Source organism: Lithobates pipiens, unplaced genomic scaffold, assembly GCF_037356315.1.
Source record: "Lithobates pipiens isolate NorthernLeopardFrog02 unplaced genomic scaffold, aLitPip1_a1.2 Scaffold_18, whole genome shotgun sequence".
Taxonomy (NCBI): Eukaryota; Metazoa; Chordata; class Amphibia; order Anura; family Ranidae; genus Lithobates; species Lithobates pipiens.
The window spans coordinates 351,977,111-352,004,271 of NW_027507758.1; the positions used below are offsets into that span (position 1 = coordinate 351,977,111).

The 27,161-nt window shown below is 44.2% G+C and overlaps 1 protein-coding gene across 1 annotated transcript in view; it reads left to right on the top strand.

Moving 5' to 3' along the window:
• The first annotated feature begins 2,655 nt into the window (after positions 1–2,655).
• The window catches only part of LOC143988153 (putative cation-transporting ATPase 13A4), a 171,517-nt gene continuing 147,011 nt past the window's right edge, over positions 2,656–27,161 (top strand). The window contains exons 1-3 of the mRNA XM_077487482.1: positions 2,656–2,872; positions 9,838–10,011; positions 20,273–20,416. Coding sequence (XP_077343608.1) covers positions 2,810–2,872; positions 9,838–10,011; positions 20,273–20,416 — 381 coding nt within the window. The 5' untranslated portion in view covers positions 2,656–2,809. The remainder of the gene's footprint in view (positions 2,873–9,837; positions 10,012–20,272; positions 20,417–27,161) is intronic.

The window sequence follows — 27,161 nt, forward strand, 5'->3', positions numbered from 1 at the left end:
AGAAAAAGTGGCGTTTGGGGACCTGCCACTGAGGAACCGCACATTGTACAAACTCACGGAAGGGGGCCGAGTCTACCAACTGAAAAGGCAGCAGTTGAAGTGCTAGCAATTTAGCCAAGCTAGCATTCAACCGCTGGGCATGTGGATGGCTGGGAGTGAACTTCTTTCGCCGGTCCAGCAGCTGGGGCAGGGACATTTGCCTGCTATAATCGGACGTGGGTGTACCGCTAGCAGAGTTCCGGGAAGCACTTGGCTGTGACACACCTAATTCTACACCTTCATTCCTCTCAGAGCAGGTTTCAGAGAGGACTGAAGGTCTAGTGGGGTTGGAGATGCCAGCTGATGAGGAGCAAGGAGAGGTCCGCTTTGTTCTTTGGTGTGGGTCTTTGAGGTACGCTTGCCAACGAGCTGCATGGCAGGTCAACATATGTCTGGTCAAGCATGTGGTGCCCAAGCGGCTGGTGTTTTGGCCACGCGAGATATGCTTGAGACATATGTTAAATAGCAGTGGTGCGATCTGATGCACTCGTCTCAAAAAAGGCCCACACCAAAGAACTTTTAGAATAACGCGCAGAGGCAGCGCCCTGCATAGGCGGAGCTCTGCGGTGTGATTCAGTCGGTGTGCTGCCCCTAAGCTGGCCCCCGGAGGGCATCCTGCCTCGTTGGGCATGTGCCTCCTCCTCCTCCTCCTTCTCCTCTCTCCTTCCAGGCACCCACGTGGAGTCAGTGCCCTCATCATCCCCTCCCTCTTCATCGCTGTAGCAAACCTGGCAGTATGCTGCAGCTTGTGGAACATGACTGCCAGATTGCTGTCCTTCTTGAGCATCCCCTCTCTCTGCGCTCACGCTACTGCCTTCCTCTAGCTGAGTGTCATCATCAGAGCCCACAAAACACTGGGCATCCTCCTGGAGCATGTACCCAACACTGTGCTCAAAGAGTTCAGGAGACTCCTCAGGAGGACGTGGTGGGTCTAGGGAAGGAGTCACTGATGATGACATTGAGAGGAGGGAAGAAGATGCGTTGGCAGCTGCTTTGCTAGTACCCTGGGTGAGAAAGGATGAGGAGGATGAAGAGGGCTTGGTCATCCACTCTACCAAGTCGTTGGCATGTTGCGGTTCAACATGTCCAGCTGCCGAAAAGAAGGACAAGCGTGTCCCATGGCCACGTGCTGATGACAATGCACCGCGTCCACGACCAGCACTGTTGTCTCTAGACACAGAGCCTGCTTGCCCTCTTTTATCGGCTCGCGTCTGTCTGCCTCTCCTTGCTGGCCTTCCAGACATGGTAATGGCCTGAAGGGAGTTGGGTAAAACAGCAGTGTAATGGAGTCACACAACACCCACAAAGCCCTGCAGATGGCTCTATTAGAGAACAGCAATAAACGGTAGATACAGGTGTATATTGTGCTGGAGTCACACAACACCCACTAACTCCTGCAGATGCCTTTATTATAGAACACCAGAGATAAAGGGGTATACTGTAATTGAGTCACACAACACCCACTAAGCCCTGCAGATGGCTCTATTAGAGAACAGCAATAAACGGTAGATACAGGTGTATATTGTGCTGGAGGCACAAAAAACCCACTAACTCCTGCAGATGCCTTTTTTATAGAACACCAGAGATAAAGGGGTATATACAGATGTATACTGTGCTGTGCTGGAGGCACACACAACTTCCAATAACTCCTGCAGATGGCAAGTGGGCTCAAATAGATGAGAGCTATGTAGGTGGATATAGCGGTGTGTACTGGGTACTGAGCACGCAGACAGCATGCACAAGCTCCTAACACTACTGACTGCAAGCTCTATTATAAAAGATAGATCACTAGCTATATAGGTGAGGGGCGGCCTTATATAGTGTGGGGCGTGTACTACACAGCCTGAGCTATGATTGGCCACAGGCATCCTGCCTGTGGCCAATCATGGCTCTCCTCGCTGCTGGCACTGTGATTGGCCAAGCATGCGGGGTCACAGTGCATGCTTGGCCAATCATGAGCCAGCAATGCACTGCGATGACGCAGTGCATTGTGGGCCGTGAGCGCCACACGAATTTGGCGCGAACGGCCCATAACGTTGGGAATTCGCCGAACGGGCGAACAGCCGATGATCGAGTCGAACGTATGTTCGACTCGAACACGAAAGCTCATCCCTAATGGCCAGTGGACCTAGGGTTTTGATTAAAAAACAAAGCAGCAGAGCTTATCATTGTATCTAGGTCAGTGCACCTATTGATCCCATAGGACCTTCCTATCAAAATGACAATGCCCTTTCCATCACCTTCATTTTAAACAAGCGTCCAGCTTAATAATTTCATTGAGAAGGGGCCTACTGCTCAATATGGAGTGGGTAGATGCGTAGGTGAGGTTATGAGGTTTGAAATTTAAGGTGCAGGTGGACATGTTAGTTACTGGGGGAGATATGAATTTTGTAGAGGCAGGTACAGGATTGAACATTAGGGTCCTTGGCAAGGCCACATTTTTTTAAGCTACCAATGTGTGATATCTGCAATACAATTTTTGATTAAATTGAGGTAAACAAAAAAAGAACCTAAAGATCCAAATATGTGCTGCAATGAAGCAGAAACTTTTAATCAGAGTAGCCATCTAAAGTATAGTGACTTTAAGAATTAGAAACTAGATTCTAGTGTAATGCTTATTAAAGAGGTGTGTGCACTATGCAGGGAGCAGAACAGCTTATTTCTCAGTACTGGATCTATTTCAAGATGTTGCACTGAACTATTTCTATGTCATCAGTCTAAGAACAAACATCCAAGACTCTCGGAAGACTCTTTGAAGATTCCTTGGAACATGAAGACCAAAGAAAGGAATGCCCACTGTGCAATAATCAATGAAGGGGAGGACAATGAGATGGTGAATATTTCTTGCTTTTTGTGTACTGTGTAAATCCTGCAAAATATATAAATATAAATATATTTATATATATATATATATATATATATATATATATATATATATATATATATATATATATATATATATATATATATATAGATATAGATATATATAGATATATATATATATATATTATACTGTATATTTCCTTCATGTAAGTTTAGTGAGCTAGTAAACTAATTTCATTATATTATAGTGACATATTCTCATGCTGTTTATAGAGAAACAAAGGCCAATATTGATAAAGCCGTGAATATGGCATTCATCAAATGATTACAGGTTGTTACTCTCTGTAATTTAAAACTTTTGTGTCAGGGAGGTTTCACATGTAGTGAATACTTGATGAATGTCACATATACTGCTTTATAAACAAAATGACCTGTAATTATAGACGTACAGTGTGTGTGTGTTTAACATGTCTACACTTGTTAACTATATTTCTATGGGTAATACTTATAAAGCAGTGAATGTACATAACATTTACCAAACTTGCACATGTGACTAATCATTCCCTGTGATTTAAAGAAAATGCATCAGGAAGATTTCCCTACATTAATATTTGATGAATGTCACACTGCTTTACACATATGACCTTATTTTGCTTCCTTAAATATTTTTCTGATATTTGCTAAAATGTTTTCATAAATGCTCTGCCCCAAAACAGTGAAACGTATAAAACTATGATTTGCATCTAACTTATATATATGTATTTTTTGCAGACTAGATACCAGTTTAACAGCTGGGACTTGGCTGATGCTGTCAAAGTGCTTCTCTTTGAGCAAGGCATCCTGCAAGCTGAGCCACATGATCACTTTGACTGTTTTTTTTATAGTGATCATATGATTTGGAACCATGTTAATTGTTTTTCTGATTGACTGATGGCTGACTGCTCAGTCAGACAGTTAGAGCCGGTTCACACAGCGGGCGATGCGAGGCGACACGACTCGCCTCGCCTCGCTCTCGCAAGTCGCCCCCGTTCTGTACAATGGAACCGTTCTGAGAGGAGCGACTCGAGTCGCTCCGACTCAGAAAAAAGGTTCCTGTACTACTTTTGGGCGACCTCGGGGCGACTTGCATTGACTTCTATACAGAAGTCATTTGCAAGTCGCCGCTGAGGCCGCGGCAGGTCGCGGCGAGGCAAGTCGGAGTCGCCTCGCCTCGCCTGCAGTTTGAACCGGCCCTTAGAAAACCTGTTCTAAACTCTGTTGTTTTTTTTTTGTTTTTGTTTTTTTAATATAGTATATCCTATAGTTTAGGTGAATTTATCTTTTTCACTGCCAGAGCCGTTTTTGTGTTTTTTTGCACACATGTAGAAATAACAATTTTTCGCCTGTTAAAATTTCAAAAATGGTATATATTTTTTGAAAGCAGAGGCTTTGGGGAATAAAATGGTGGTAGTTCCAATTTCATTTCAATATATCTGTATTAAAGTTTTAATACAAGATTACCACAACTGCGGAACAGATGAGCAAGTACAAGAGGGGGAAAAAAATGAAAAAAGCCTCGTAGGGCAACATAGGTGTTCAAAACATCATCAAGTTTTCACAGTGGTATTGTGTAGGGAATACCAGGATGACCAATCTTGCCAAGCAGCTTCAAAAGATTTCAGTGAGTCTAACCTAAATGCCATGAGTGTCTCAAAAGAATATATTGAGTGGATGGTGGTTATGACCTCAGATTGGGTGCTTGGGCTCCCCTCCAGTGCCTGGTGATCTTTAAATGAGCTGCCAGCAAAATGGTTGTTCCAATTTTTATTGTCATGCGATATTATTTATCAAGCTCAAATGTTCAATAAAAAATACCATAAAAATGAGCAGACGTGCAAAATATTATCAATTTTTTTTTTTTGTAAAATAAAAAAAAAGATGAGGTTGTGCCAAGTAAATAGATACACAATATATCAAGCTTTCAAATTGTGTAACATACTTCAGTGCCCTAAATTTTCTATAGGTGACACTTTAATCACTTGCAGACTGCCCGCCTGCAATGTACTGCGGACGGGCGGCCCCCACAGGCAAAGTGATACTTGTACGTTGCATGCACGACCCCTACCGACACCTGTTGTCATAATACACAGCAAAAGTCTGTAAACAGGTCCCAGGCAAAAATTTATGGTCAGGACCTGCTGATTGACTGTGTCCAATCACAGCCCAGAGCCCTGTGTTTGCAATCAACACAGGTCTCTATAGAAAGGGAACAATCTCTGCAAAGCTGGCATGAGAAACAAGATCTTTAGTAAAAATCAGCACACATTACACGTTGTTAGACACACATTTAACCCCTTAATTATTCCTAGATGTTAACTCTTCCCAGTCAGTGTCATTAGTACAGTGACAGTGTATAGTATTAGCACTGATCACTGTAGTAGTGTAACTGGTGATGTCAGTGGCAGTTAGTCAGTTCCTACTCAGTGTAAGTTAGTGTCAGATTTCCCGCTGCACTTTCACAGTACCATTATCAGTCTCTCATCTGTGCCATTAGTAGTGTAAAAAAAATTGAGTATATATACCATAGGTAGGTTGTAGACACTATAAATTTTACGCAAACCAATCAATATACACTTATTAGGATTTTTTTTTTACCAAGAACATGTATCAGGATACAATTTGGCCTAAATTTATGAAGAAATTTAATTATTTTTATTTTTTATTGGATATGTTTTATAGTAAAATATATTGCTTATTTTTTTTTCACAATTTTGGCCTATTTTGTTTATATAAAAAAAATGATAAAACCCAGCGGTGATCAAATACCACCAAAAGAAAGCTAAATTTGTGTAAAAAAAAATTTATATAAATTTTGTTTTGGTACAGTGTTGCATGACCGCTTAATTACCAGTTAAAGTTACGCAGTGCCAAATAGCAAAAAATGGCCTGATCTTGAAGGGGATAAAGCCTTCCGGAGTTGAGGTGGTTAAAAGCACTAACAGGTCATACAGTTTAGAGTTAAATGTGATAAATGTGTAAGTGGGGGTGCTCAGATTTTTTTTGGTGGGGGTGCATTTTAGGTACTTGGGAGCACCTTTAATTTTTTTTTTTACTTAACTTTTTTACTGTCACATAAGGGGGGCAAAAACCCCTGTGTGATAGCACACTTATAGTGACAGTTTATCTTTAATAAGACATCAGGAGTCTAATAGATTCAAACAAGTTAAAGCTCATCTCCAGCTTACACTTAAACAGTTAACAGCAGCATTTTTTTCTTAAAAAGGTTTAAACCATATATAATAAAACTGTTGTAAGCACCCCTGTCAGCATTATAGTTTGTCCCAGCTGCACTAGCTGTCAATTTTGTTGGAAAACTTGACCTGAGTGTAAAGGGAGAGTAAAAAATATTTAGAAAATAATAATATTTAGAGAAAAAAAGGAAGTCATAAATGGAATGCTATGGGTATAGGTGTTAGCCAGGTACAATTGCCAGAATACTTTTTTTTTTTATATATAATGTGGCTTCAACTGCAGACACCACCACTCACTTGTGCTTAAATTACAAATAGTGTGCCCATACCCAGACACATCGATCAAGTGCAAAAAGCAAACTGTATCCTATTTCCCATCACTTTTTTGTACAGGAAACAGTGGAAAGCCAGGACCAATAGTAAGGGCTCATATTCCCTGCACGGACACTGACAGCAAGAAAAACTGATGGAGATTCTAACATCTCTACATTCTATCCAAAATGTTTTTAAAAGTTTCCAATTTACACTTTAACTGCTTTCTCAGTACAGCCTAACATTATGTTTTAATGACCAACTTCCATGATAACTTACATTTAATACATGAATGTACATTTACAAGGTGGACTTAAAAAAAATGTGCAAAAATGGTTGATTTCCTAGCGGAAAGGAGAAGGGAAGGTTAACGGATTCAATAAAATGAACTTATGTTCAGTTAGCAATTCATATGCTAGCAAAAATCATGTTTTGTTTTTTTCATCCTCCCCTGCACATGATTGGGTATCCACAATGAATACAGATTTACCTTATTTACTATAATCCTCTGAAAAAGGAACATACACTTTGTTAAATGAACAGCTTTTAATCCTTTAGTACAGGGATCTCCAGACTTTAGGGGGGCTGGACTGTGACCACTGGGAGTAGAAATTGTCCTGTGTCAATGGGAGTAAATAGTGCATCTTTGTTATTAGGGAGAGGACTAGTGCCCCGTTGTTGGTGTCAGTGGGAGGATTTGTTTCCCATTATTGGTGTCCGTGGGAGAAATAGTGCCCCATCATTGGTGTCAGTGGGAGGAATAGTGACCCATCATTGGTGTCAGTGGGAGGAACAGTTTTCCATCTTTGGTGTCAGTGGGAGGAATAGTGCCTCATTATTGGTGTCAGTGGGAGGAGTAGTGCCCCATCATTGGTATCAGTGGGAGGAATAGTGTCCCATCATTGCTGTCAATGGGAGGAATAGTGTCCCATCATTGGTATCAGTGGGAGGAATAGTGTTCCATCATTGCTGTCAATGGGAGGAATAGTGTCCCATCATTGGTATCAGTGGGAGGAATAGTGTCCCATCATTGCTGTCAATGGGAGGAATAGTGTCCCATCATTAGTATCAGTGGGAGGAATAGTGTCCCATCATTGCTGTCAATGGGAGGAATAGTGTCCCATCATTGGTATCAGTGGGAGGAATAGTGTTCCATCATTGCTGTCAATGGGAGGAATAGTGTCCCATCATTGGTATCAGTGGGAGGAATAGTGTCCCATCATTGCTGTCAATGGGAGGAATAGTGTTCCATCATTGGTATCAGTGGGAGGAATAGTGTCCCATCATTGGTATCAGTGGGAACAATAGTGTTACTAAAACAAAACAAGAACAAACCACACCTTATTCTGCCGTCCCAGTTTCTATGGCAAAAAGAAGATGAAAATATACCGCCCTATGCCACTCCTCCACAATAAAGGAGGCTATTGCCGTAATCAACACATAAGCATATAAGAAAAAATCCCTTCAGGATAGCCCCAAAAGAAAGAGATACCCCAAAAGGAAAAAAGATGGCTACTTTGGATCTAGCGGGCAAATAAGGGGTAAAGGAAATTAAATTAATCCAACAAGTTTATCAAGTAACATCAAATGCCAAAAATTTCTAAAATCACCCAGCCAAATGGCTCAGTACAAACCAGTCCTAAAGTGCTTCAGACATATATTAACCAAATTCCACATAAAAACGAATTACATCTTGCAACTAACTATATACATAAAACAGGCAAAAGACTCACATACAACAAATAACGGACGAGGCGCCTCTATTACGAAGCATATATTGAAATCTTGTTCTATTTTTGCTTTTATGAGTGCTATGAATAATCCATATAATATAAAAACAGGAGATCAGCATATGCAAGGTCCCTAGGGTTTTGGAGATCTAATATAATAATCCACCATCTATCGAGTTGATAGACTGACACTATTGTCAGCTAAAAGTACTGTCTCGGTATAGCAGTGGCCCACTAATTCATTGATTGCATAAGTTGATACAATTTTCTACAACTTGCTGTCCCTGTCAGGACTGTCACTTTCACTTTCATTTACTTTGAAGCAGGTTATCTGTTACCAAACCAAGTGATACAAAGTTTCAACTCAATTGCTCTTCCAAAGTAAATTATTTTTGTTACAGTCCTCAGGGGTTAATGGTATCAATTATCAAGTTAATTAAGAGCACATTCCTTTCAGTGGTACTATGTTCATTCTTATACTCCCGAACATTATTGCTTTCACACTATAGTATTGAAAAAATCCATCAAGTATATGTATCATATGTGTGCTGCGAACGTCCCACTTATTTTAATGTGCCAATTTCGTGGCTTGTAAACATTTTCCAAAATAGTTTAAATGATGTTGGGTTTAAATATAGCAGTTAGATGCATTGAGTGACTTTATTTAAGCCTTCAGAAAATAAGCCGTGTCAGTGACGGGTTGATCACATTGTGAGTCCTTCCTGAAATGTCACTGTTACACACAGCTATCCCCCGAATAGGGCACATATATGTACTGCGTGTGTTGAATTTAACTTATAACTGGCAAGTCATCAACTGCAAAGTTCATTACATTACCACTCTTGGACAACACCTGAGGAACGCTGACCAGCTACCGCTGGTTCGTCAATGAAGTGCTCATAGTCCGGCGTTCTTATCCCTCCTTGGAGACAGATGGTGCCAAGAGCTGACACTCTGTCAGACGCTGGTTTTCTTGCCGTGGATTTATCCAGAGCAATATTCGCTATTAGCCGTGTTGCTGCTCCAGGGGGTAGGCTGCTGGATGGTGGTCACTCAATCTCCGTAGGTAATACGTTACAGTGGAATTATGCTCCGCTCTCCATGTCAGAGATAGCCCTCTGGAATAGTGCCCCATCATTGGTATCAGTGGGAGGAATCACTCCCCATCATTGGTATCAGTGGGAGGAATAGTGCCCCATCATTGGTACCAGTGGGAAGACTAGTGCCCCATCATTGGTATCAGTGGGGGGAATAGTGCCCCATTATTGATGTCGGTGGGAGGAATCATGTCCCATCATTGGTGGCATGGAGAGGAATAATGTCCTGTCATTAGGAGGAATAGTGCCCTATCACTGCTGTCAGGGGAAGGAATAGTGTCCCATCATTGGTATCAGTGGGAGCAATAGTGCCCCATCATTGTTACCAGTGGGAAGAATAGTGCCCCATCATTGATATCAGTGGGAGGAATAGTGCCCCATCACTGCTGTCAGGGGAAGGAATGGTGCCCCATCATTGGTGTCAGTAGAAGGAATAGTGCCCCGCTGTTGATGTCAGTGAAAGGAAAAGTGCACCAAGGGCCAGATAAAGGCAAGCAAAAGGGCCACATCTGGCCCCTGGGCCACAGTTTGGAGACCACTACATTAGTAAATTAATCTCATTGTGTTTGTGCTTTGACTGTATTGTTACTTTTACTTTCTCAATAGGAAATCTTTGGCTACAGGTTGAGCATTCCTTGGATTGTCCTCTGTGTGATTGGCTATTGTTTATCCGGTGGAATTCTTTTGCTTGTCTTTTATTGGAAGCCAGAATGGAGCATCTGGGCAAACTGCGTCCAATCCTCTTTGGAGAAAGCCAATGTGGTTTTACTTAGAACAACTGTAAGTAATCATATTTTTTGCTGCATTAGTATATAACAGTAAAAAATTCTATAGTTTTGACATTAATAACATTTTATAACTTGATGCTATTTATGAATTAAGGACATACCGTATATACTCGAGTATAGGCCGACCCGAATATAAGCCGAGGCCCCCAATTTACCCCCAAAAAAACTGGCAAACTTATTGACTCGTGTATAAGCCGAGGGTGAGACATGCCTGTCCATCCCTGTGTGTGTGTCCGTCCATCCCTGTGTGTCCGTCCATCCCTGTGTGTCCGTCCATCCCTGTGTGTCCGTCCATCCATCCCTGTGTGTGTGTGTGTCCATCCATCCATCCATCCCTGTGTGTGTGTGTGTCCATCCATCCATCCATCCCTGTGTGTGTGTGTGTCCATCCATCCATCCATCCCTGTGTGTGTGTGTCTCCATCCATCCATCCATCCCTGTGTGTGTGTGTCTCCATCCATCCATCCCTGTGTGTGTGTGTCTCCATCCATCCATCCATCCCTGTGTGTGTGTGTCTCCATCCATCCATCCCTGTGTGTGTGTGTCTCCATCCATCCATCCATCCCTGTGTGTGTGTGTCCTTGTGTGTGTGTGTGTGTGTGTGTGTCCAGCCTACCTGTGTCCCGAGCCTGTGTCCCGAGCCTCCGTCCCGTGCCTTGCCTCCTTGCCTCCGTCCCGTGCCGTGCCTTGCCTCCTTGCCTCCGTCCCGTGCCGTGCCTTGCCTCCGTCCCGTGTCGTGCCTTGCCTCCGTCCCGTCCCGTGCCGTGCCTTGCCTTGCCTCCGTCCCGTGCCTTGCCAGGATCGCCGCTCTTCGTCGGCGCCTCGGCGGCCATTCTAAAATTCAAAAGCCGCGCCTCCGCCTTCGCCTGTGATAGGCGGAACACTGAATTTCCCAGCAGCCTGTGTTCCGCCTATCACGGACATCGTCTCATCCTCGTCCGTAGTACGAGGATGAGACGATGTCCTTGATAGGCGGAACACAGGCTGCTGGGAAATTCAGTGTTCCGCCTATCACAGGCGAAGGCGGAGGCGGAGGCGCGGCGTTTGAAGGGTAGAATGTCCGCTGTCTGTCTGCTCGACACGCTGATCGAGCAGGCAGACAGCGATGACTCGAGTATAAGCCGAGGGGGGCACTTTCAGCCTCAAAAAAGAGGCTGAAAATCTCGGCTTATACTCGAGTATATACGGTAAATGACTATTTTTTGATCTGACATGTACTGGATAATGGCAACCAACTGTGTTTTATACAATAGCTGTGCATGTGTATTTGCAACACAAATTAGGGTACCAGGCTAGTCTGGATGTGAAGTAAGTTTATATTTCTTTTCAATCTGCTTTAGCAAAGCATTTACAGTACTGACCAGTAGACTTGTGCACAACAGAAACATTTGTTTTGTTTAGTTTTGTTTTCATTTGTAAAATACATAATTTTGTTCTGTTATATTCGTTATGTTAAGTTAATTCATTTTCGGATAATTTGTTATTTCTGTAGAGTGTCGATATTCATTATACCGATTCGATTCGTTTTGTATGTATATCAATTCGATCTGATATTTATGTATGTATATATATTCATGACAACGATTCAACACCCTTCTCACTCAGTTCTCAGGAATGCACTTTTCCAGTAATCCAACCTCCAGCACAAAATTAATCAGCTGATTGGACTGCAAGATTTACTCTGAGTTGACATTTTGTTTCATTAGACCTTTAACAAATGAACGAATCATGTTGAATTAATTTGTTTCTTTTGCTATAATTTCTTTCGTATTAGTTGAAATTCGTTATTTTGTTCTTCGGACATTCGGATGCATCCGAATGTCCGAAAGATGCAAAATTCGGCCGAATTTCGATTAGTTATGAAACAAATTACACATGTCTACCGACCAGCTCCAGTTTAGGAATGTTAAAGTGTAATTAATCTCCACCATAGCTTTTTTTTTAACTGGCCCCTAGAATTGTGCCATACATATTAGCATATTATGTTGTACTTAACTGTCAAATTAAGCCATCCAGCTGTCAGCACTCCAGATGGTCCCGGTTCTTCCCATCATTTCCCGTTCTTCCTGCCCGGCTCGCTCTGTTTAGTCGGTTGAATGGCCGAGCCACAATGACATCAGTCCCATGAAAGGGCATGGGAGTCACTTCATCATGGTGCAGATCGGTGCCGTAAATGTACTCTAAAGCTACATTACTGTTCACAGGCTGGGCAAAGCATTTATGACAGAAGAGACCACTAGGGTCTCCTTTGTCATAAAAACCCTACATGTCTGAGGTTAAAAAATGTATTTGAATTTCACTTTAAACACAGATCTAACTGCACTCTTCCAATGGGCTTGTGTGCATTCTCCTGATTTGTTTTCTTGTGGGATTTGGAGCTTTCAGTTGTGAAGTGAAGCATGGTGAAATCACCCATGCCTCCCAGCAGTGTCCATTCTAAGGGGCTCGTTTACAGCTGTATTAGCCCTTCTGAAGAGGAATCTGTGGTAGATAATTTTTCAGAGGGTGATTGACAGACGGAGGTGCCTCCTCACCACCTATTCTAAACCCTGAAAAACCATAACACTGCGCTGTAACTGTCTGCTTTGCCTTTGTATGCAGGGTAGTTGCAGCGCAGCCCTTTTTACAGGGGGGTGACTGCAAAACATCACAGTTCTGGCATGTGTATAACCAAATATGGTTGCCTTTGCAGCTTGGGGAGGGTGCTGTAAAAATGCAGCTTAACTGCCTTTTTTACATCCCCCCCCCAACTGCAAGTGTAAACTAGACCTAAAGGATATAACAACTTTGCTTGAAAGTTTCACAAATGCTTTACAAAGCTATCTCTACATACTGCTCTTATCCAAGCTAACGTCTGTGTGAACAAGGCCTGTGAGTTTGCTTTTAGAGCTGTCAGTCCTAAGCTGGTCATACACTAGTAGATTTTTGATTGAGCATTTGTATGAATATTTGAATGAACATTCCTATGAAAATTCTGAGTACATTCGATGACTTGATTAATTTTTTAAGGAATTCAATATTTTCATGCTTTTCACAATTAATTTTGGAATGAATGTACCGTATTTATCGTCCTATAACACTCGCCGGGGTATAACACGCTCCCCAAGTTTAGGAGGGAATTTTAAGGAAAAAAACTTTTAGGAGGGAAGGTTATAGAAAAAAACATTTAAATGCCCATCAATGCAGCGTTATCAGTGTCCATCATTGCAGCCTTGTCAGTGTCCATCTGCAGCCTTGTCAGTGTCATTTGCAGCCTTGTCATAACAGCCTTGTCAATGTCATTTGCAGACTTGTCAGTGTAGCCTTGCCATTTAAAAATGGCGTCGCCGAGATACAGAGCCGGATGTCCTGTGTATCTCAGCGGCGCTCAGTAGCTCTCGGCAGCTTTCGGCCGTTCTTGGCGGTTTTGGCTGATCTCGGCTGTTCTCTGTGGCTTTCGGCCGTTCTCAGCGGCTTTTGGTGGCTTTCGGCTGCACTTGGGCACTCTCGGCAGCTTTTGGTGGCTCACACGGGACTGCAAGAGTGTCTGAAAGCCGCAGAGATTGGCCGAGATTGCCTGAAAGCCACTGAGAACTGCTGAAAGCCACCAAGAATGGCCGAGAGACTCACAATCGACAGGGGATCAGCGTATAACATGCACCCACAATTTTACCCTGATTTTAAAGGGAAAAAAGTGTGTGTTATACGCCGAAAAATACGGTAGTTTCCCACACAAAAAAATTCACTTTTAGAAATGTAGAAAACAAACATTTTGGAAAAAAATTCTGCTAGAATTTAGCTAGCTTTATTTTTCTCTAATTGATGTGTAATTTGCCTGTAACAATAATTGTGTTTCAGTTGTTGTGACATCTTAGGGTTGATTTACTAAGGTCAAATAGACTGTGCACTTTGCAAAGTGCAGTTGCAGTCTACAAGTGCAATTGTTCCAGAGCTTAGTAAATGAGGTAAAGTTACTCTTTGGTAGGGATGAGCCGAACACCCCCCGGTTTGGTTCGCATAAGAACTTTCGAACGAAACGCAAATTCGTACGAACTTTAGAACCCCATTGAAGTCTATGGGACTCGAACGTTTGAAATAAAAAGTGCTAATTTTAATGGCTAATATGCAAGATACTGTCCTAAAATGGGTTTGGGGACCTGGCTCCTGCCCCAGGGGACATGGGTCAATGCCTAAAATGTTTTTAAAAATGGCCGTTTTGGCGGGATTGACGATTAAAGTGAAAAAAAGTGAAATATTCCTTTAAATATCGTGCCTGGGGGGTGTCTATAGTATGCCTGTGAAGTGCCACGTGTTTCCCGTGTTTAGAACAGTCCCTGCACAAAATGACATTTAACGGAAAAAAAGTAATTTAAAACTGCTTGCGTTTTTAATGTAATATCTGGTTCCAGTAATATGGATGAAAATCATTGAGAAAAATGGCATGGGTAGCCCCCCCTTGCCCATTACCAGCCCATTTGGGTCTTGTACGGATATTAAGGGGAACCCCGTGCCCTATACTCAGAACAGCAGTATACAGGCGGTGCAAACAAGACAGGGACTGTGTAGATTTGTTGTGTTCTGTTTGTAATTTTGAACTGGTACATTTTTAAAGTGTAGCTCCAGTCAAAAAATCTATTTTTAAGCTTTTTGGAAAACATAGGGAAGGGTTATCTCCCCTGTATAATTTGTTTTGCCGTCTGTCTTTTTTCATCTCACTTCCTGTTGTCTCCTTCCGTTTGCAAGTAGGAGACGTTTGTAAGTTGGATGTTTGAAAGTAGGGGCCTGCCCTATATGCTCTGCAGGAATGGCGGAACAAGGTGTTGGTGTTGCCACAACATTGTAAGCCCTCAAAGTGACTCTTGGTGGGCGCTGGAGCGCCCTGCTGTGAACGATTATATCAAGAATTGTAATTACATGCCATTGTTGAACAGTGGTAGAAAAATTGGGCACTTTGGTGGTTGTGGTGCTGGTGCCGGTGCCACAACATTATAAGTCCTCACAGTTACTCTCGTGGGCACAGGAACAGGCCCTGCTGTGAAATATTATATCAAGAATTGTAATTACATGCCCCTGTTAAACAGGGGCTGAAAAATTGAGCCTTAGGCACTGGTGCCACGACACTGCAACCTCTCCCATATACTCTAGTTGTAGTGCAGGAATGAGCCCGGCTGCAAAGCATTGCATCAAAAATTGTAGATATTCATAGTTAGTAAGGTTGAATAAAGACACCAGTCCATCCAGTTCAATGTGAGTGAGTGTCTAGCCCTGTACACTCACATTGGTCCCTACCCTCAAGGAGCCCACAATCTAAGGTCCCCATTCATATTTTAGGGACAATTTTGGACAGTATAGTTAACCTGTGTGTGAGGAAACCAGAGCACCTGGAGGAAACCCATGCAGGCACAGGGAGAACATGCAAACTCCAGGCAGGTAGAGTCGTGGTTGGGATTCGAACCAGCAACCCTTTTTACTGCTAGGTGAGAGTGCTAACCACTACACCACTGTGCTGCCCTACACAGATATAATGGCATATAGTGTGGTCAGGGCACGCAGACAACATGCACAATCTCCTACAACTGACTGAAAGCTCTATTACAGAAGAGCAATATAGCTAGCTAGATAGTGGATATAATGGTGTATAGTGCGGTCAGGGCACACAGACAACACCCACAAACTCCTGCAGATTGCTAAAAGCTCAATTACAGAAGAGCAAGAACGCTAAATCGGCCGATAATGAACGGTGTATACTGTATTGAAGGTACACAGAGAACCCCCACTAACTCCTACAGACGCCAACACACTACACAAGGCCGCCGCGCTGGCGACCTTATATAGTGTGGGGTGCGTACTACACAGCTTGAGCTATGATTGGCCCCAGGCATCCTGCCTGAGGCCAATCATGGCTCTCCTCGCTGCCGGTGCTGTGATTGGCCAAGCATGCGGGGTCACAGTGCATGCTTGGCCAATCATAAACCAGCAATGCACTGCGATGGCGCAGTGCATTGTGGGCCGTGAGCGCCACATGAATTTGTCGCGAACGGCCCATAATGTTCGGTATTCGCCGAACGTGCGAACAGCCGATGTTCGAGTCGAACGTATGTTCGACTCGAACAAGAAGCTCATCCCTACTCTTTGGGGTTGATTTAATAAAGGCAAATAGACTCTTCATTTTACAAGAAAAATTGCACAATTTTACCCAGAATTTAGTGAATAAGGCGAAGCTCTGCTGACTTACAATATCCAATCATGTGCAAGCAAAATGCAGACTTTCTTTTTTCATTTTCTTTGCATGTGATTGAGTATTCTTTGAAAAATGTTATTTCACCACATGCACTAAGCTTTGGGGAAAATTGCCTTGCAAAGTGCAACTTCCCATTTTTATGTAGTAAATCAAACCCTTACTCCATAGGAGTACTACTCACCTCAATCAATTACTATTCAGGAGTTAAGGGTACAAATTCAAGAGTAAACAATTTTTGTTTCCGGTTTTTGGTATATCCCCAGGTGGTTGATCAAAATGACAGTCCTGCAGCGTGCACCTTTAAAAAAAGTTAATAATATTGAGCATAATTTTATCTGTATGCAGTGGCGTTGCTAGGGGGTGGCTTTTGGGGCTATAGCCCCGAGTCTCTGCAGGGTTGCCCAAGGGGAGGGGAGGCTCTCTGGTGACCCATTTGTAAGTGGGGGCTCTCTGGGGACCCTTCAGCAAGGGGGAGGCTCTCTGGAGAACCTGATTTACGGGGGAGGCTCTCTGGGGACCCTGATGTAAGTAGGGGCTCTCTGGGGACCCTGATGTAAGTGGGGGCTCTCTGGGAACCCTGATGTAAGTGGCGGGCTCTCTGGGGACCCTGATGTAAGTGGGGGGTTTTCTGAGGACCCAGATGTAAGTGGGGGGCTCTCTGGAGATATATAAACACACGCGTGTATTACTGTATATACATGTGTATGCCTGCCCAAGTGTTTGACTTTCTTTACTATGCTGCTATGGGCCCCAGATCTTTTGTAGACCTAACAATGCCCCTGTCTGTAAGCATGAGATGCTCAGTATATTTAAATCCAAATTTCTGTCTATAGCAGTGTTCTACAGCTGGTGCCTAAACTTTACTTGCAAACAGCCTGTTTCTTGTTTGTAAATGTAAATGGCCCTTTAAAAGTCCCTCATGGTGGGCATTTTTCACATACTGTTATACTTGTACAGTAATTGATACAGCTTTATGAATCCTTAACCTTTGTTGTGCATTGCAATAATTAATTTCTCATCCTTTGGGTATTTACCACATGCAGTCAGATTCACATCTAGTTTTTGTCCCCCTCTTTTTGCATACATTGATGTTTTTAGAAAAATTTAAAACGATTTAGGGTTTAAACTATTTGGTATCTATCAATCACCATTTAACCACTTAAATACAGGGCACTTTCAACCCCTACCTGCCTATGCCAAATTTCAGCTTTTAGCGCTGTCACACTTTGAATGACAGTTACTCAGTTATGTAACACTGTACCCATATGAATTTTTGTCTTTTTTTTTTTTTGACAGAAAAAGCTTTCTTTTGGTGGTATTTAATGACCACTGGGTTTTTTTTTTGTATGTTAAACAAATAAAAAAACACTGAAATCCGAAAAAAAGTTTTTATTAGTTTATGTTATAAAGTTTTGCAAATAAGACATCTTTATTCTTCACTGATGTGTGCTGATTAGGCTGCATTTATGCGCACTGATAGGTGCCACTGATGGGCACTGATAGGAGGTACTGATAGGTACTTATTGGCACTGATGGGACTGCACCAATAAACAGGGCACTCTTGATAAGTGCCCTGATTATCAGTGTAAACAGAGTACAGGTCAGTGTTGCCAACCTACCAGATTGAAATTTACTGACATGACACCCAAAATTTACAATTTGCAAATTTCAGAATTTAGGCTACAAACAAGTACACCATGCAATTAAGGGGAAAAAAAATCATATTTCTGATTTTATTTTTGATATATAGTAAGCAAGTAGCTCAGGGACAGGACTCAGGAGGGAAAGAAATTAGAATGGGCAAGTGTACACAAATTAAATTGACTCTCACAATGACACTGACAGCAGCATGCAGCAGCACAGACACAGCACATCCCCTTTTTGAGTCACAGTGACGGTCTCTGTGATTGGGCACAGCTGATTACATGGTGAAGGGCCACTGTGATTGGCCCTTCACCCCTATCTGTGATCAGGTATGTAGATGAGCAGCCCAGGGGGTGTGTAGGGGGCTTGGGTTCTTCGAGGACGTCTATGGATGCCCTTCCAGACTATAACTATAGTACCACACTGTAGCCGTCCTTTGGCTATAGCACAAAACTAAAGTTGGTAAATTGTTCATCCCACTAAGCCCTTGTACACACAGTCGGAGATTCCGACAACCAAATCTGTCGCATTTTGTCTGTCGGATTTTGTCCGAAACTGTTGCATACACGCGGTCGGACAAAGTTGTCGGAAAATCCGACGTGATTACGTTATTTCGTTACGACAGGACTACGTTCATGCTAGTAGCCAATAGGTTTGGTGTAGGAATTTGATCTGAGCGTGCGTGGCACTTTGTCCGATCGTAATTCTCTACACATGATCGGAGTATGTCCGATCGGAGCATTTTGTCGGAAAACTTTACCAACAAGTTGGAAAACTTGTTCCGTCGGAAACAGTCTGATGTAGACACACACAGTCGGAATATGCGACAAAATGGTCCGATCGGACACACTCCGTCGGAATCTCCGACCGCGTGTACAAGGGCTAATACTTTTTCTTACTTTTGGATAGAATGGGGAGAGTTAGAGCTCTTGTAAATTCTTATTGATTTCTGGGGCTTTGTTAAGCAGGATACACAAGGACTGAAAATCATAATTTTCGGTCCATGTGTACTGCTGTCTGTTTATTTATCACTAAAACTGGAGCGTGAAAAATCTGGTGCAGCTCTGCATAGAAACCAAGCAGCTTCCAGGTTTTATTGTAAAAGCTTAATTGAACAAGCTGAAGTTAGAAGCTGATAAAAAAGCTGGTAAATCAAACCCTATGCGTTCTGCTGCACACTAATACTGACATCAGTGGGAAACTTCAGTGGGAAACTGCTGCATACCATAACTGAAATCAAGTGGAAACCGCTGTACAGGCATACCTCACTTTTAAGTACACAATGGGGTTTATTTACTAAAGCTAGAAAGTGCAAAATCAGGCTCACTTCTACATAGAAACCAATGAGCTTCCAGGTTTTATTACCAAAGCTTAACCCCCCTGGCGGTATTCCCGAGTCTGGCTTGGGGTGGAAGTTTTACACCAAAAGCGGTAACCCCGAGCCAGACTCGGGACCACATCGCTGAATCCAGGAGGAGGTTTACTTACCTTCTCCCTTGTGGATCCAACGATGTCCCCCCCCCACTGTACGAGCGAGCCGTGCTCCGCTCGACATATCACGGAGCTGGACTCCGTTCCCTGCGAGCGTTGCGACGCACGGGGATGGAGAACAGCGCCAAATTCAAAAAGTAAAACACACAGTATACATACAGTATAATGGAATCTTACAGATTACATTGCTGTATGTAATTATTTCACATCCCCTTTGTCCCTAGTGGTCTGCCCAGTGTCCTGCATGCAGTTTTATATTATAAAAACTGTTCTTTATGCCTGGAAACTGGAGATTGCCCATAGCCACCAAAACTGTCCCTTTACATCAAAAATGATTTTAGACCAGCTAGAAAACAGCGATAATAAATTGTAATCACTCGCAGAATTGAGCGACAGCGATTTGTGGGGAGATCCGTCATCAAATATTGAAAAGTAATGACAGTGACAATTCTGCAACTGAGCAAATTTCAGTGTTTTAATTTGATTACATTATTGAATCATTTTTATTATTGTTATATTATTATTTGGTATAATTATTTATAGTTATTTATTATATTATAATTTATGATTTCATTTTTCAACCTTTATCATACCCGGAATGTCTGCTAGGCAAATTTTCATGCAAAATAATTGTACCGCTTTTAGCACCTAAAATCCAAAATAATCATACCGCCAGGGAGGTTAATTGAACAATCTGGGGTTAGAAGCTCATTGGTTTCTATGCAGAAGTGAGCCTGATTTTGCACTTTCCAGCTTTAGTAAATAAACCCCATTGCGTACTTAAAAGTGGGGTATGCCTGTACATTGAGCACATTAAGGAAATTGTATCTATTGTAGTCAATGAACAGAAGAGAGTGGTATTATTGCAGTCCTTCTAATAGCCTTTCATTTTGGCTAGGATGAAAGAAAGAAATATACCAGAAAGAAGGTGCGCTGGATTACCCTTGATGAATTTAAAGAAACCTTAAGCAATTCAAGTTGTTCTGTCATCTCTGATGAGAATTCTATTTTAAACAAAGCCATTAGAAGGCCGGATCTTAAAGTAAGTAATGTTGCATATTTATTTATTTATTTTATGCGTAATTCACATTAAATTAGCACAGGAATTCCAATACATTCTTTTGATTAAACTTTAGATGTTTGAAGGGATTAGATGTTTGAAGGGATTAAATGTTTGAAGGGATTAAATGTTTGAAGGGATAGTTCACCTATAGAGAAAAAAATGCAAAGGCTACCTAACACAGAACACCATTCCTCCCCCCATCCTTGCTATACTTATCTCTGGGGTTCCCGAGATATCAGCACCCCATAATGCAATGTGAAGGTGCTAACTAATTAGAATCCATCTGGTCCATCTTGGAATTCTGATAGAGAAGAGGGAGAAAAGCAGAAATGTTGAATCTCCAGACAGCTGGAACATCTGTGAGGGTGTTGACATCTCGGGCCTCGGGGCTGCTACCAGCTTCCCTGCTGCTTCTATGTCATTGACATATTTTGTCAGTTATTGGATGACCACTTATGAGGTAACTCCTGCCCATGTGCATGGAGCTCCACTTTTTGATGTGTTACAGAGTGAGCCAAGAGTGTACACTATATTGCACAGGGTAACAGGGTAATAGGGAAAGAGAATCAATATTATTTTTTATCTTTATTTTTTTGCAGCAGGGTATTTTGCTAATAAACTCTACCTTTTAAAAGTTTTTTTGGTTTATGTTCTGCTTTAAAGAGAGCCTGTTACCTTACCATCTTTAGAATTAAAAACATAGTTATCCTTATAGTTAATAAGGTTGAATAAAGACACCAGTCCATCCTGATTGAGTGTCTACAATTGTCCCTATCCTTGTATAGTGCACACTCACATCAGCCCCTACCCTTAAGGAGCCCACAATCCAAGGTCCCCATTCATATGCTAGGGCCAGTTTTGGACAGAAGCCAATTAACCTACCAGCATGTCTTTGGAGTGTGGGAGGAAACCAGAGTGCCCGGAGGAAACCCACACAGGTACAGGGAGAATATGCAAACTCTAGGCAGGTAGTGTTGTGGTTGGGATTCAAACCAGTGACCCTTTTTACTGCTAGGTGAGAGTGCTATCCACTACACCACTGTGTAGCAATAGAGTATCTTTAGCAGCAACAGTCTGGTCTTCTTTTATTATTCTTGTATTTTTTTTTCTTTTGTCGCAAAGATTTCATGAATCAAAGTTTTACAGGAATCTGTAAATCTTGCAGAAATGTCAGTTCCCTGTATGTGCTACCCTTCTCTCCACAGCTGTTCTTACCAAAATCTTTGTCGGTATGCCACTAGGTTCCAAGCACAGCCTCCTGCCAATTCAGAGTGCCAGAGAGTACATACAGACCAGCCAGCATGCAGTAGCTGGCATTTCTACTATGGTGCTGACAGCTCCTTTGAGTGTGTTCCTCAGTAATGTAAGGGCTGTCAGGTTTGGTTTAACAACAGGGGTGCCCAACCAGTGGCCCGGGGGCCACATGTGGCCCACAGAGCCATCAGATGTGGCCCGCGACCTCCTACTCTGGGATGGCGAGTTGGCAAGCCCAGATTGCAGGTTGCCTACCTTCCATGCCAGAGCATCAGTGTTGTGAATGAAGCCAGTAGAGAAAGCAAGCAGCTGTGGAATAAAGCTGCATAAGCCAATACACCCTGTATAGCACCGGCTCCTGTCATAGGTGGAGTAATACCAAATGCACTCTGCCTGGGACAGCAAGTTTATTACTAAAATCACAGTGTATATAAGGACACATCTGTTCTGCAGTGGTTACTGGGTTGCTTTCAAACTGATCTGCAGGTGTAGTGCAGAGTAGTGATGGACGAACTTCCGACGGGACGTTTCGCGAACGCGAAACGCGAACGGACACAAACGTTCGCGAAAACGACCGTTCGCCGCGGGCTCCATTGACTTCAATGGGAGGCGAATTTCGCAAACCTTTAGGTCGAATTTGCGGCCACGGGGTAATTATTAGGGGGTAGCACGTAGTCCCACCACCTGGACAATAGCATAATACATGTATGAGGTGAATTTGGGATCGATAACTACAAGCATTTTTTTTTTATTTGGGAAATTGTTCTGACAATTCAGGACTATGGAGCTAATGAAGGCAATGGAGGAGAGGGAAGGTCAGGGACCAGGGTAGGCAAACAAGAGGGTGCAGGAGATACAGAGCACTGACAGCAGCACCGTAATACAGAGCACTGACATCAGCACCGTGACATACAGCGCTGACAGCAGCTCCGTGACATACAGCGCTGACAGCAGCTCCGTGACATACAGCGCTGACAGCAGCTCCGTGACATACAGCGCTGACAGCAGCTCCGTGACATACAGCGCTGACAGCAGCTCCGTGACATACAGCGCTGACAGCAGCACCGTGACATACAGCGCTGACAGCAGCTCCGTGACATACAGCGCTGACAGCAGCTCCGTGACATACAGCGCTGACAGCAGCTCCGTGACATACAGCACTGACAGCAGCTCCGTGACATACAGCGCTGACAGCAGCTCCGTGACATACAGCGCTGACAGCAGCACCGTGACATACAGCGCTGACAGCAGCTCCGTGACATACAGCGCTGACAGCAGCTCCGTGACATACAGCGCTGACAGCAGCTCCGTGACATACAGCACTGACAGCAGCTCCGTGACATACAGCGCTGACAGCAGCTCCGTGACATACAGCGCTGACAGCAGCACCGTGACATACAGCGCTGACAGCAGCTCCGTGACATACAGCGCTGACAGCAGCTCCGTGACATACAGCGCTGACAGCAGCTCCGTGACATACAGCGCTGACAGCAGCTCCGTGACATACAGCGCTGACAGCAGCTCCGTGACATACAGCGCTGACAGCAGCTCCGTGACATACAGCGCTGACAGCAGCTCCGTGACATACAGCGCTGACAGCAGCTCCGTGACATACAGCGCTGACAGCAGCTCCGTGACATACAGCGCTGACAGCAGCACCGTAAGCAGCCCCAGGAGGAAGTCAGCACAGCACAGGGATGGTGTGATCCCCTCATAATAAGAACCCCCAGGAGGAAGTCAGCACAGCACAGGGATGGTGGGAGCCCCTCATAATAAGAACCCCCAGGAGGAAGTCAGCACAGCACAGGGATGGTGGGAGCCCCTCATAATAAGAACACCCAGGAGGAAGTCAGCACAGCACAGGGATGGTGGGAACCCCTCATAATAAGCAGCCCCAGTAGAAATATGACACCGCTCAACCTCTTCAAAGAGGAGGGTAGGGGCATATAGTACGGTGTGCTTTTTTGGGTCAGGGAAGTGAGCCAAATGAATTAAGAAGGTCTGTGTGCTTGATTCCAAAAATTGTTTATAGACATATACATGGTCTACTGATCACATGTGTTGAATTCCTCCGAGATCCATGCCTCATTCATTTTTAGAAATGTGAGGTAGTTAACACTGTGGTGAGCTAGGCGAGTACGCTTATCGGTCACAATCCCCCCTGCTGCGCTGAACGTCCTTTCGGACAGGACACTGGATGAGGGGCAAGCCAACAGTTCGATTGCAAATTGGGCAAGCTCTGGCCAGAGGTCAAGCCTGCCCACCCAGTAGTCTAGGGGTTCATCACTCCTCAGAGCGTCCACATCGGCCGTTAACCCAATGTAGTCGGACACCTGACGGTCTAGGCGTTCCCTGATGCTGGATCCGGATGACACCTGTCGATGGGTCGGCTGAAAGAATGACCTCATATCCGAAGTCACCAACACATCTTCAAACCGGCCTCTTCTTGCAGGCGCTGTTGGATTGGTACCCGCAAATCCTTCTCTGGGAGTGGGAATTGCTCCTCTGCCAGCGCACGCAAAAGCAGAATGCAGCATTTCTCGAAGCAAGGCCTGGAAGTGCTGCATTCTGACAGCCCTCTGCGACGGCGGTAACATTTCCGCCATTTTGTGTTTGTACCGGGGATCTAAGTACGTTGCCACCCAGTACTGGTCCTTGACCCTCATGCTTTTTATACGGGGGTCCCTATTAAAACACTGGAGCATGAAGGCCCCCATTTGCACTCAAGCGGAAGGTATGTGGTGGTGGTGGTGTTGTTGGTGGTAGTGTCTTTGGGGGTGCACATAGCAGAGAGTGAAGAAGAGGGTGCAGATCGAGAGGATGAGGAGGGTGCAGAAGAATAAGGCTGAGTGAGCCACTCAACCAAGTCTGGTGCGTCCTTTAAAGTAATTGAACGCACCTTCTGCAACTTCCCACTTTGGCTCAAGGCTGTTGCTCCTGCCCTACCCCTACCACCCCTGCGGAAGGGCCTGCCTCTTCCTCTGCCTGTCATTTTTTAAATCACCCTGTGACAAAACTCTTAGTCCCTATACCGCTGAAGGACTGCTGCAGTATAGGGCAGCGGTCAGCAGTAGTGCACGTCAACCCTATGTATTGTGGACCGATAGCGGTCCTTACAGAACAGCAGACTGTAACGCACTCAGGCCTATGTACCGTAGCACCCTATACCAAGTTACCAGTCCTTATAAGAACTTTTGTGGACCAAGCAGGTTGTGTGTTAGTGATTAGCAGACTGTACGTCAGTCCCTATACCAATGAAGGACTGCTGCAGTATAGGGCAGCGGTCAGCAGTAGTGCACGGCAACCCTATGTATTGTGGACCGATAGCGGTCCTTACAGAACAGCAGACTGTACTGCACTCAGGCCTATGTACCGTAGCACCCTATACCAAGTTACCAGTCCTTATAAAAACTTTTGTGGACCAAGCAGGTTGTGTGTTAGTGATTAGCAGACTGTACGTCAGTCCCTATACCAATGAAGGACTGCTGCAGTATAGGGCAGCGGTCAGCAGTAGTGCACGGCAACCCTATGTATTGTGGACCGATAGCGGTCCTTACAGAACAGCAGACTGTACTGCACTCAGGCCTATGTACCGTAGCACCCTATACCAAGTTACCAGTCCTTATAAGAACTTTTGTGGACCAAGCAGGTTGTGTGTTAGTGTTTAGCAGACTGTGCGTCAGTCCCTATACCGCTGAAGGACTGCTGCAGTATAGGGCAGCGGTCAGCAGTAGTGCACGGCAACCCTATGTATTGTGGACCGATAGCGGTCCTTACAGAACAGCAGACTGTAACGCACTCAGGCCTATGTACCGTAGCACCCTATACCAAGTTACCAGTCCTTATAAGAACTTTTGTGGACCAAGCAGGTTGTGTGTTAGTGATTAGCAGACTGTACGTCAGTCCCTATACCAATGAAGGACTGCTGCAGTATAGGGCAGCGGTCAGCAGTAGTGCACGGCAACCCTATGTATTGTGGACCGATAGCGGTCCTTACAGAACAGCAGACTGTACTGCACTCAGGCCTATGTACCGTAGCACCCTATACCAAGTTACCAGTCCTTATAAGAACTTTTGTGGACCAAGCAGGTTGTGTATTAGTGTTTAGCAGACTGTGCGTCAGTCCCTATACCGCTGAAGGACTGCTGCAGTATAGGGCAGCGGTCAGCAGTAGTGCACGGCAACCCTATGTATTGTGGACCGATAGCGGTCCTTACAGAACAGCAGACTGTACTGCACTCAGGCCTATGTACCGTAGCACCCTATACCAAGTTACCAGTCCTTATAAGAACTTTTGTGGACCAAGCAGGTTGTGTGTTAGTGATTAGCAGACTGTACGTCAGTCCCTATACCAATGAAGGACTGCTGCAGTATAGGGCAGCGGTCAGCAGTAGTGCACGGCAACCCTATGTATTGTGGACCGATAGCGGTCCTTACAGAACAGCAGACTGTACTGCACTCAGGCCTATGTACCGTAGCACCCTATACCAAGTTACCAGTCCTTATAAGAACTTTTGTGGACCAAGCAGGTTGTGTGTTAGTGATTAGCAGACTGTACGTCAGTCCCTATACCAATGAAGGACTGCTGCAGTATAGGGCAGCGGTCAGCAGTAGTGCACGGCAACCCTATGTATTGTGGACCGATAGCGGTCCTTACAGAACAGCAGACTGTAACGCACTCAGGCCTATGTACCGTAGCACCCTATACCAAGTTACCAGTCCTTATAAGAACTTTTGTGGACCAAGCAGGTTGTGTGTTAGTGATTAGCAGACTGTACGTCAGTCCCTATACCAATGAAGGACTGCTGCAGTATAGGGCAGCGGTCAGCAGTAGTGCACGGCAACCCTATGTATTGTGGACCGATAGCGGTCCTTACAGAACAGCAGACTGTACTGCACTCAGGCCTATGTACCGTAGCACCCTATACCAAGTTACCAGTCCTTATAAGAACTTTTGTGGACCAAGCAGGTTGTGTGTTAGTGTTTAGCAGACTGTGCGTCAGTCCCTATACCGCTGAAGGACTGCTGCAGTATAGGGCAGCGGTCAGCAGTAGTGCACGGCAACCCTATGTATTGTGGACCGATAGCGGTCCTTACAGAACAGCAGACTGTAACGCACTCAGGCCTATGTACCGTAGCACCCTATACCAAGTTACCAGTCCTTATAAGAACTTTTGTGGACCAAGCAGGTTGTGTGTTAGTGATTAGCAGACTGTACGTCAGTCCCTATACCAATGAAGGACTGCTGCAGTATAGGGCAGCGGTCAGCAGTAGTGCACGGCAACCCTATGTATTGTGGACCGATAGCGGTCCTTACAGAACAGCAGACTGTAACGCACTCAGGCCTATGTACCGTAGCACCCTATACCAAGTTACCAGTCCTTATAAGAACTTTTGTGGACCAAGCAGGTTGTGTGTTAGTGATTAGCAGACTGTACGTCAGTCCCTATACCAATGAAGGACTGCTGCA